Here is a 12,383-nt window from a genome sequence, read left to right on the forward strand (position 1 = left end):
CTGCTTGAAGAAGGTGTCTTCCAGGAACTGGCAGTAGGACTGGGAGTTGAGCTTGACTCCATCCTCAACCCGAAAAGGCCCCACAAGCTCATCTTTGATGATACCAGCCCAAACCAGTACTCCACCTCCACCTTGCTGGCGTCTGAGTCGGACTGGAGCTCTCTGCCCTTTACCAATCCAGCCACGGGCCCATCCATCTGGCCCATCAAGACTCACTCTCATTTCATCAGTCCATAAAACCTTAGAAAAATCAGTCTTGAGATTTTTCTTGGCCCAGTCTTGACGTTTCAGCTTGTGTGTCTTGTTCAGTGGTGGTCGTCTTTTAGCCTTTCTTACCTTGGCCATGTCTCTGAGTATTGCACACCTTGTGCTTTTGGGCACTCCAGTGATGTTGCAGCTCTGAAATATGGCCAAACTGGTGGCAAGTGGCATCGTGGCAGCTGCACGCTTGACTTTTCTCAGTTCATGGGCAGTTATTTTGCACCTTGGTTTTTCCACACGCTTCTTGCGACCCTGTTGACTATTTTGAATGAAACGCTTGATTGTTCGATGATCACGCTTCAGAAGCTTTGCAATTTTAAGAGTGCTGCATCCCTCTGCAAGATATCTCACTATTTTTGACTTTTCTGAGCCTGTCAAGTCCTTCTTTTGACCCATTTTGCTAAAGGAAAGGAAGTTGCCTAATAATTATGCACACCTGATATAGGGTGTTGATGTCATTAGACCACACCCCTTCTCATTACAGAGATGCACATCACCTAATATGCTTAATTGGTAGTAGGCTTTCGAGCCTATACAGCTTGGAGTAAGACAACATGCATAAAGAGGATGATGTGGTCAAAATACTCATTTGCCTAATAATTCTGCACTCACTGTAGACATCTGCAAACTGGTACTATCAATTGTTCACCCTTTGCATCTGACGGTTTGGAAAGAGGTGAGCAAGAAACTGACATCAGCGCACAAAAGTGGCACATTTATGCAGCTCTGCTGTGTCACTTTCAGGGCTTTGTTAAGTAATCGCAGAGCTCCATGGAACCATCTAGCAGCATTGTTAGTGAAAGCCTATTGTTAGTGAAAGCTTTCTGGATCGTGTCCAGTGCCTTGGACATATTCTAGGGTGTGAAATCTGCAGTTTATTGGTGTCTCCACCAGAAAGAGCATTACCCAAGGTAAATAACTTGTTCACCACTGCTACACAGGTTGGGGTTTATGGGAAAAGTGAAAAAGTTGCATCTTGCCCTGAAGCAAATTCAACCTTTTTTGGGAGTAGTATTAAACACCATCACGGGAAAGCCTACCCAAATCAAAATACTGTGGTGGTGTTACAAAGGCTACTTACTCTTTTTCATACATCACATCTCCTATTTATAAAAAATTAAGCTCCAATCAGAGCATTTGCCCAGAGAGGTCAGTGACTTTGCAGACCTGCGAAGCAGGATGTATTAACAATTACACAAGTGGAATAAGAATCCCTGAGTACTTCTGCCATACTTAAAGAAATGGGGAACACTCACTCATCTGTACCCCAGTTACAAAATGCACAATGCCTTAGCTTTACCTCCAAAGTCTTCGTGTAATGCACAATGGATGAACTGGTCAGGGATATTGGTTTACACTTTTCTAGACCATGACTCTCATCCTTGTCACCCCAGAATGGACAAGACAACTATGTTAGTCAATGTTTCTGGAAATGTGTTTTAATCCATGCAATAAACTACCCATTGTATCAGAATTTTTGACTCTGCATTAGGGTCAGCCAAGACCACCCCAATCTCAGAGGCATAAACCTAGTGGTTTGGCACCTGATGTCGTCGAGTTTGGGTACTTACAATTACCAGCGGAGTGTATGCTAATTATGCAAGAAACACACAAGCCAACCATGCCTGTGTGTTTTTCAGCTAAATGGAAAAGATTTATTACTCTATAAACACTTAGTACTTCTGAAGTCATCATTGCAGGATATTATTTGATACTGCACCTTCAAAAAGCTGAATTAGTTTGCACAACCATTCACTCACATTTAGCTGCAGTAGCAATTTACGCACACCTGAGATAGAGTCTTTGTCCTTAGTCCATATTGGCTGTGGGAAGACTAAAAACTTCTTCGAAGAAAAACAACTTTTGAATGGCCAAGTGCAACACTAGATTTCAGGTGCATGCAGAACAAGTGAATATACAGCACTACAAGCTACAAACAGATGGTTACAAAGTAATTAACATTTTCCTAATACAAGATGATATGTGTCACTAATATTTATATTTGTTTCAGCCCCTGAACTCTTGGAAGGACATGGAGCTATTCCTCAAACAGATGTGTGGGCTGTCGGTATTACAGCTTTTATTATGTGAGTCTCCTATAATGGTTTGCTTAACTAGAATGCTGTTCAGTTTAAATGTTTTTTCTTAGTCATTTCTATCATTCTATGTTTATTTTTAGAACAAAACATACATTTAAAAAACAACAGCAGCTTATCATACCCACGTAGATAGAATGGATGGAAATCCAAACCGACAATAGAAATTCACTTATAAAGGGAAAGTCAAAATGAATAAAATTTGCCTTGCCTACAAAGGAACAATAGCAGAATAAAGCTGCTTCTATCATGCACGTGTACGTCTGGCTCAATTGCTCACATAGCATTGCACATTTTCAGTGCATCTGCCCAGCACCCCCAGCCTTCACAAATTTCAGGGGTCAGACTAAGCACGTGCCGATGTAGCAGCTCTTCCTGTCAGTTCAGAGAGACATTGCGCAACCCTTCCGCCCCTTAAAAAGGTACAGGGCTCAGTGTGCACCTAATGTCTAGGCTCAGTGAGATGCCTATTATTTTGTTGCAGTTGGTAGGCCTTGGCCCTTGTTTTTTGTCATCATATTTTGATCCTGAGCAACAGGGAAAAAGACTTAAAAGGGACAAAGAAGGTGGAAAGACCGGAAGAGTGTTGTGAACGGAAAAGCACAGTAATATAAAAGAAGCAGGAAGCTACGGTGGTAGAGGAAAGAGTCTTGATATTGAATAGGCAGCCATGATATTTGGCAAGCGTAACTTTCTGGACAATCGGGGGTGATCTACTAAAAAAAGCTTTGGACCCCTCCACTTTTTAACCAAACAAGCACTGCACTTTGGATGCACTTGGAAAATTCAATGTAGATTGCGTTGAATATGAAACCTTGGATCTGGGCTGTCAGGCATTTTATTGGGCTGGAAGGGGGTTGTCCGTGGCCCTTTGTTGTGTCAACATCATGTCCATACATCATGGGTAAGATCCCTCAAGGCTTAAGCCTGACAGAGAATTCCACGTAATTAGTGCAGATAAACCAAGATAGTTGTTGCACGAATGGGAATCCTCTCGAATTACTACTTAATGTTCACTTAATTCATCCTGTGGTGTAAACTCGTTAGCTATAGTGAAAGGACAGCCTAAATTGATTTAGCCAAAACCAGAAGAGGTAGAAAAGTACTTGTTGGTTTCCAGATTGAAAATAAATTCAAGGAAATCAGTATCAATCCCACTAAGGTGACAAGTAGGGAAGGAAAGTGCCCAGCTACCTCAACTACAATTAATATGGAACACAGGTAATCAACATGCATGGGGATAAACATTTTTCGTACGATGAAGGGTCATTTAATTTATAAAAATGCTGGTGTTAGTGGAAGAACTGGAAAAATATGTATAGTTCAAGATTAAGCTCCCTCTGTCAGTAATAGATGTGGCTGACGCGAGCAGAACAGTTAAGCTGTCTCGTCTGTTATGTATTGGTACAGGGAGTTTCACGCAGTGTAGAGACTATGGGCCAGATATGCAAAACTATTTTGCAGTCGCAAATGGCGAAATTTGCCTTTTGCGACCTCCAAATTGCCTTGAAGCATAACATCCATATCTGCAAGTCCGTAACCTGCTACTAACTTGTAAAAGAGGGATTGCAACTCACTATTAGGAAGGGGCGTTCAAAGGGCGTCAATTCCTAATAGTGACTCACAGGCCCATGTATGATTGTTTTGTGACTGTGAATGCGGTTGCAAAACTATTGCACTTAGCACCAGTTTCAAATTGGTGGTAACCCATTTGCAAACGGGAAGGAACTCCAAGGGAACTCTTTCCCTTAATGAATGGGGGGTACCAACATTTTTTCATAGCAGGTATTGGTCACACTGACTACTGCCTATTCTGAAAAATTTAAACTGAACCGTTTCAGTTTTATTTTTGAAATGCACCCCATTTTCCTTTAAGAAAAACGGGCTGCATTACAAATAAAAAGCAGTCACAGACATGGTGGTCTGCTGACCCTGGCAAGTCACCGTCCCTGTGAGTGCGGCCATTCTCAAATGGGTTGCACATTGCTACCTGCCTGATGAATATTAATAAGACAGGTCCCTTGCAACCTATTTGGGAATAACTAACAGTGTTGTACATTTTGTTTTGCGACTTGCAAAAATCGCAAATTGTGAGTCGCAAAAAAAATGGTCATATATCTGAGCCTTGATTCTTTTATGGCCGGATAGTTTCACTCCTATAATCTGGGGGAAATAATTCTCAGTGGAGGAAATAGGCAAATATTGAAAAGAGTGCACCAAAAAGGTGGCAAGGCCAGTGCTTTATTTGTAAAAGAATAAGCGTGTGTGCACATACCTGTGCGCAGAATCCTGCGGCCAGTGCTATAAAATGCTGTATACCAAGGCTTCGGTCTTGATTCGACCCCAGGCCTATTTAACCCACTACCAGACACTTCCTACAACTTTATCTCACTCTTGCAGGTCCTTGCCTTTTCTCTTTGTGACGGGTTTCCTGTCTTTGTTTCCTCTGTCTTTCATCTTCATGTGCTTTTCCCTCTCTTAGGGCCACATGTACAAACATCCGGTTTTGCGACTCGCAAACTGCGAGTCTTAGTGACTCGCAATTTGCAAGTCGCAAAACCGGATGTACAACAATGTACTTTACACTGTTTTCGGTTCCCAATGGGGTCGCAAATGACATACCTCATGAATATTCATGAGGTAGGTCGCAATTTGCGATCCCATTGGGAATGGCCACCCTCACAGGGATGGTGGCCTGCTGGAGACAAACCATATCTGTGACTGCTTTTAAATAAAGCCGTTTTAAAAAAAAAATGCAGCCCGTTTTCCTTAAAGGAAAACGAGATGCATTTCAAAAACAAAAATGAAAAGCTTTCTTTTCAATTTTTCAGAGCAGACAGTGGTCCGAAAAAATATTTTCGCTGCCATTCACAAAGGGGAAGGGGTCCCATGGGGACCCCTTCCCGTTTGCGAATGTGTTAGCACCAATTTGAAACTGGTGCTAACTGCCATTGTTTTGTGACCACATTCACGATCACGAAACAATACTACATCACGCTGTGACTCGCAATTAGGAAGGGAACGTCCCTTCCTTATTGCGACTTGCAAACCTATTTTGCGATTTGGTAAATAGATTACTGAATCGCAAAATAGGCTCTGTACTTACCAAAATGTTTATTTCCTGTCGCAAATGGTCCGATTCTGTGAATCGGGCCATTTGCAACAGGAAAAATGGTACGTACATGTGCCCCTAGGTCTCGGTAAAAGTTTGATTCAGCAAAGTAAGTGCCTGTCCTGAAAAATGAATGCCGGTGGGCCCACTGGCAACCATTGGCTCAGTTAAGCACTAGAAAAGAATGAGAGATTTTGAAACAAAGCTACATAACAGCAGAGACACAAAATATTACTTTACAGGTTATGGACAGTATTTCTTCTGAAAGTACACAAATAGAGGGGTTCATTCTGACTTTGGAAAAAATACTTGGCCGTAAATAAGAATTCCAGGGTCACATATCACACTTTTTGATGGTAATTGCTCCTGCTAACACATTTTTCTCATCCTTGGCAGGATTCAAAAACTATTTCTCTGAGGTCGATGGGATCTTTTGACCCAGTGAAGAGTGTGGTAACCATACACAATCAATTCAAACACAAACAACAAATTTGAACACCATGGCCCATGTGCCTACAGAAGAACACTCCAATCAATAAAAGTTTCAAAGCTTTATTTTATAACCACAAAGTCATGTAAATAGTGTGCAGAATCAAATTGTAAAGATAAATGAACACCTTAGGTTGACAAAAGTTTAATCTACTCAACATCAACACCATTAAACATTCAAGAAGAAGAATGCGTATTAATAAAGCAGTCACTTGTGGGACAGAAACAAGTTTCAGTTTAGACAGTGAATTCATTGGTCAAGTCAATTTGCACATATTTAAAATTCAGGGATTGGGACTTAGGTTCTACCTACAACTACCCAAATTAGGACAAGCAGGTGTGGGAGCGGTCTACATATGCAGGCAAAAGTCAGAAAGAAAAGCAAAAATAATTTGGAAAAGCATCTATCTTGGGCTAAGTTAAACTAACTCTAAAAATAAAACAATCAGGTCTCAGCATGCTAACTTCTACTCAGAAACAGGCCCGAGGAAAATAACATTTGCATTAGAATGTACCTCTCCTAGGTTCAGCATTAAATTATATTAAATTATATTTCATCAGCAAAGCATTTAGATCTTCAGCAAAGTCTGTTTGAAGCACCTTCAGGGGGAAAGTGCAGAAACGGGCTGCACATGGAAATCAGGAAACATCCAAGGGGACAAGTTAACGGAACAAGATTCTAAAGGGGACTTCCACTGTAGCTTGCAAGTCCTTCCCTAATTAGAAATACTCTAAACAATTTGATTGGTTAGTTTGATGAGTCCACAATATGCAAAAAAGGGCAATATCCAATCAGTCACTTGGCAAAAATCAAGTTTGCAACATCACAGCAGTTTCACGTTTGGTCTGGTTTAATCTCCTGTTTCTGTGTGACTCCAGTAAATTCAACAATTTGTACATCACTTGTTGCAATCCACATACCATTCGGTGGCACAAGATGATTTTTACAGTTCTCATGAGAATCAGTTTGCTAAACAATAGTTCTGTTTTTCTTTCAGTCCTCATGTTACAATTCCAAGGTCGCTGTGCAACAAAACTCACACATAATACAGTAGTGCTCTGTATAAATAATGTGAAAAAACCTAGCGGAAAAAATCATGTTAGAGAAAAAGAAATGATTCTGCATTTCACTGCTGCAGCAAATATGAAAATTTCAGGCCTAGCTATGCTAACAAAAGAAATATAATGCATTAATATTGCCATTAATAAAACACACATATTATGCAAACATATGAATTCAGCATTAATAATATATCATCAGAATATGTAAAACATTTTGGGAAAAATTGCAAACTTTATTAAATCATCACAATAAGTATGACAGAGATGTGCATTTATTTTTCTGCACACGTAACTTTATACTAATCAATCATAAACCATTATAAATGATATTCATTTCTACTAATAATAATTCCTTCTAATAATTAAAATATATTTCGGCACTGCTTTAAATCATGTTAGCACATTGTCAGTTCTGGTGGGCACAATGTCTCCCATGGTAGGTAAAATGTCTGCCATAATATATAAACGTGTACACTTTTAAAAATCCAAGCCAGTGTAACTTTTTCTAGGTTAGGCTATTAAACATGAATATAAATGTTAACAAATGCTGACATCTGGTGCACTAAAAGAATTACTATAATGTACTCTCCAACACTCGTTTTGCATGACGGTGGGGATATGAACAGCTCAAAAAGGCATAATGAGACATTGATGTGTGTCAGATGGAAGTAGGATGATTTGACCTTCTGGAGGACCTATTTATTAGTAATGTGGTATTGTTATTTTGGACATGATGGGGCATTTAAAGATCACCACGTGCTAGGTCCTGCAACATTCTAGAATATCAACTGCAGACAGAGGGCCTAATTTAGATTTTAGGGGAGGGGTCACTCCTTCACATCGGTGATGGATATCCCAGCCGCCAAAACCTAAATCCCATAGGAAACAAAGGATTTAGATTTCGGCGGACAGGATATGCGTCACCGTTGTGACGGAGTAACGCCTCTGCTGAAATCTAAATCAGGCCCAGAGTCTGGTGGGTGGAGATGGTTCTCCTACATACAACTCAGTCACTCATGGTGAGCACCCACTTTGATCTGAAAGTGGATTGAAGCTAATTATGACTTTACAACTGTGATGGAAATAACCCCGTTACTAAATTAAGGGCCTGCTTTAGAGTTTGGCGCACAGGTTACTCCATCACAAACATGACAGATATCCTGTCTGCCATATCACGATTTCCATAGGCTATAATGGAATCGTAATACGGCAGACAAGATATCCGTCACTTTTGTGACGGAGTAACCCCATCCACCAAACTCCAAATCAGGCCCTAAATCTAGAACTAAATGAGATGATGGCTTAACCGTGGCTTTATCAGATGTGGAATGGGTGCAGCGTACCTAATGTCAAAATGTTGTCCTGCAATGCCTGACTTAATCTACTGCAATTCAGAGTACTTGATTGCACATATTTTACTCACTGTGAGTTACATAGCATCACTGTAGATCTCCTTGAATTCTGACCTGGATGTTTATCAAAACTACTCAAATAAAATACTGGAAATAAATGACAGCTCTGCTACTTTTTTATGCGGGGTTTGATGTAATAGCATTTTCGCTCTTCAAATACATAAGTGAAAAACATACACAAACACTATCATCGCAGTGACAGCAGAGTAACTGTTTCACTCATTTATAATGTGCTTTGCCTCCTTTTATTCCCAGGTTAAGTGCTGATTATCCATTCTGCCTGGATGTGCGGAATGAGTTGGAGAAATCGATCAAGCAAGGCAAAATTAAGTTTACCAAGTGCTACGCAGGCTTGTCAGGAGGAGCGGTGTCCTTTCTGCAGAGCGCGCTGTGGGTCAATGCATGGTGAGTGAAAAAAGATGTACCTTGGATACATTACAAACAGTGTAGGTAGAATATATAATATTCTCTCAAAAATAACCAACAAAACATGTGTATGCCTAGTTACAATTTTATTTAAAAGAGGCAATATTCTCATGTCAAACATTGTGCACCAGTCTGACCACCTTCTACAAAGCTGCAGTGCTTACTGAGAAGGATCTATAAAGGTGCAGTTAAAAGGTTGTGCACACATCAATGCACTGAAATTAAATACAAACAAACAATAAACTTGATTTTTGTTTATTTTATTTACATTTTGTTCTAAACCAACCGTTGTCACAAGCTGATGGATTTCTATTACCAATCAAATTATGCATCAGTGAGAAATTAATAATAAAGACAATCTATAAAATAGTACAAATACTTTTCAAACACAAATGTTTTCAGCTGCTTCCTGAGGGCAATAGGCATTGAAGAAAGTTATAAATGCAGGGACAATAAAAATAGAAATGCTGGTTGTAGTACGAAAAGTTCTGTCAAAAGTGATCTTAAGTCAGGCTTCGATCTTCATGAACAGATATCAGCATTCATTCAAGTTGTAGGCTTTGTAACTGAGCCAGGCCCACTTGGTGACTCATTTAGAGTTTTACGGACAGAGTACTCCACACAAATGTGGCGGAGTACCCTGTCCACAAAATTGACCATCCACTTGCTCTATTTAGTGTTTCCACCCGCGGACCCCCCCGGCAGAAACTTTATATCGACTTGGGTATAAGTTGACCTTTTTTTGGGGTGTAGTTTCTGAGGTACTTTTCCTGTTCAGGACCAGAAAAAGCCTGGTGGTCCCAAGCAGAAGGAAACAACAATGATTCCTGCTCACTGGGAGAAAACTTCCAGGGTGTCATTCGTCTTTTTAAATTTTCTTTTACAAAAACAAGCTCGCACTTTGGAAGTTTGTTTTTATAAAACAAAAACTTTTACAACGTGGACACACAATAAAAGATGTTGCTCAGCAAGCTTTCAAGACCTTCAGAGGAGCTGCTACTACAGCAGCTTCTCTGCAAGCATAGAGATCTCCACCAGGGGCTTTATTAAACATTGAACCCCTGGGACGCAACAGGTGTGTGCATTCCTGGGGCACAGTGCAGTACAGAAAAGGTCGCAGACACTTGTGCAGCTCCTTCTGTAGTACTGATAGCACTGGCACACATATTACCACCGTTATCATGAAAGAGTGAATCTCTTTGCCTCTGTGCCCACACCATATTATAGACCCAAGCTCGGATGCAAGCAGGCCTTTAGGAGATGCATTCACAGTGTGCCACAAAAAGGTGGCATACTGTCAGCGTTCCTCCTAAAGGTAGTCCTCTGGAGAGGTGAAAGAGGATCCCATGGACCCCCCCAGACATTGCACTGCAGGCGGATGCACTTCCTGAAGGGGGATCTCTGTCCCCTTTCTAAAGGGCAATGGGTGCCACCTGCACACTGAAACACAGATCGGCTAACTAAAGCAGCTATTCCGTATTTCCTGAAAGTGCAGCCCTTAGGGCATCCTTGAGTTCGTAGCTGCCCTGAGGGCAGTGATTTCATTGTAATCAGGCACATTGTTCATGTTTGCACCCAGCACTCCTGTTTAAAGGTGCGCTGTGGTGCAAACATGAACAGTGCACCTGATACAGGATACATAGTAATGCATAATACAGCCCCAGGCAGGTAGAGATCTCAAAATATGACAGGCTATAGTTCAGTGTGACAGTAGATCACATCCTTACTCTGCCTTGGTTGAATTGAATAACGCTCTCCGGGGTCTAAGTGTTCTTCCTAATTTAGATGTAAGATTTAATGGAGAGACAGTGAAAGGATTTAATTTTTGGCTTAATATGCTCAAACATCCTAAAAAACGAAACGAGCTGAACTGGGATAAAGCGTTCACAGCAGCTGAGTGGAGAAAGGACTCATTTTGAAGCTCCTTTAGTAAAGAAGTATAACCACCTATGTTCAATCAATCAATCAGTTTTTGTAAAGCGTGGCTACTCACCCGTGAGGGTCTCAAGCGCTATGGGGAGGGGAGGGGCCTCATCCAAAGATCCACCTCTTGAGGTGTTCCCTGAAGATGGCGAGTGACGGACTTTGTCTGAGGTGCAGGGAAGGTTGCTCCAGCTTTTTGCTGCAATGTAGGTGTAGGATCGTCCACCGGCAGTGGTTTTGCAGATGAGAGGGATGGTGGCCAGGGCCATCTGAGTGAAGCGGAGGGATCCGGCGGGGTGTGGAAGGAGACACTGTGGTTCAGCTAGGCTGGTCCGGCGTTATGTGTGGCCTTGTACGTGTGGGTGAGTAGCTTGAAGGTAATTTGCTTCTTGGCCGGTAGCCAGTGGAGGGTCCTCAGGTGTTGGGAGATGTGTTCTTGGCGTGGGAGGTCCAGAATGAGTCTGGCGGTGGCATTCTGGATGAGTTGTCATTTTTTTATATTTCTAGTTGAGGTGCCAGTGTAGATGGCGTTGCCGTAGTTGAGCTTGCTTGTGACTAAGGCGTGGGTGACTGTCCTGCGACAGTCTGCTGGGATCCATCTGAAGATCTTCCGAAGTTTGCAGAGTGTATGCCAGCTGGAGGAGGCGACTGAGTTTACCTAGTGGGTCATGGATAGGAAGGAGTCGAGGATGATGCTTAGGTTGCAGGCGTACTCAGTCAGTGCAGTGTGGGGGGTGCTGAGGGACATGGGCCACCAGAAGTCATCCCATGCTGAGGTGCTGTTTCTGAAGATGATGAGCTCAGTCTTGTCAGAGTTGAGTTTGAGGCAGCTTTCTCTCATCCAGGTGGCAATGGCTTCCATTTCTGAGAGGAAGTTCCTTTTGACAGTGTCCGGGTCTTCGGTGAGGGAAATGATGAGTTGTGTGTCTTTGGCATATGACACGATGTTCATACCGTGGCTTCTGACGATGGCTGCGAGAGGGGCCATGCATACATTGAACAGTGTGGGGCTCAGTGAGGATCCTTGAGGGACTCCGCAGTTGACTCCTGTGGGTCTGGGTGTGTAGGGTGGGAGTCTGACCCTCTGCATTTTCCTAGAAAGAGAGGAGTGGATCCATTCCAGGGCTCTTCCACGGATTCCTATGTTGTGGAGTCTGGTGCACAGGCTGCTGTGGGACACCATGTCAAAAGCTGATGAGAGGTTGAGGAGTATGAGCGCTGCGGTGTGGCCGTGGTCTAGGAGTAGTGTAGATGTCGTCGGTGGCTGCCAGGAGGGCTGTCTCTGTGCTGTGGTTGCTGCAGAAGCCAGACTGGGAGCTGTCCAGGGAGTTGTTGGCCTCAATGAAATTCCATAGTTGTACATTGATTGCGTTCTCCAGTACCTTGGAGGGATAGGGTAGCAGCAAGATGGGCTGGAAATTCTTTAGTTCTGATGGATCGGCCAAAGGTTTCTTCAGGAGAGATTGTATTTCGGCGTATTTCAAGTCCTTAGGAAAGGTGCCAGTGTTGATGGAGCAGTTGATTGTGTTCCGGAGCTCGGAGCAACGGGTCCGCAGACTCTGATGTATATGTGGTGCGGGCAGTCGTCCGTGTGGGCTCTGC

General features: G+C 42.3%; 1 protein-coding gene across 1 annotated transcript in view; it reads left to right on the forward strand.

Moving 5' to 3' along the window:
* OBSCN (obscurin, cytoskeletal calmodulin and titin-interacting RhoGEF) overlaps positions 1-12,383 on the forward strand; it is a 1,961,032-nt gene that overhangs the window by 1,907,604 nt on the left and 41,045 nt on the right. The window contains exons 123-124 of the mRNA XM_069211034.1: positions 2,273-2,348; positions 8,688-8,837. Coding sequence (XP_069067135.1) covers positions 2,273-2,348; positions 8,688-8,837 — 226 coding nt within the window. The remainder of the gene's footprint in view (positions 1-2,272; positions 2,349-8,687; positions 8,838-12,383) is intronic.

The sequence above is a fragment of the Pleurodeles waltl genome, chromosome 10 (assembly GCF_031143425.1).
Source record: "Pleurodeles waltl isolate 20211129_DDA chromosome 10, aPleWal1.hap1.20221129, whole genome shotgun sequence".
NCBI classification, from domain to species: domain Eukaryota; kingdom Metazoa; phylum Chordata; class Amphibia; order Caudata; family Salamandridae; genus Pleurodeles; species Pleurodeles waltl.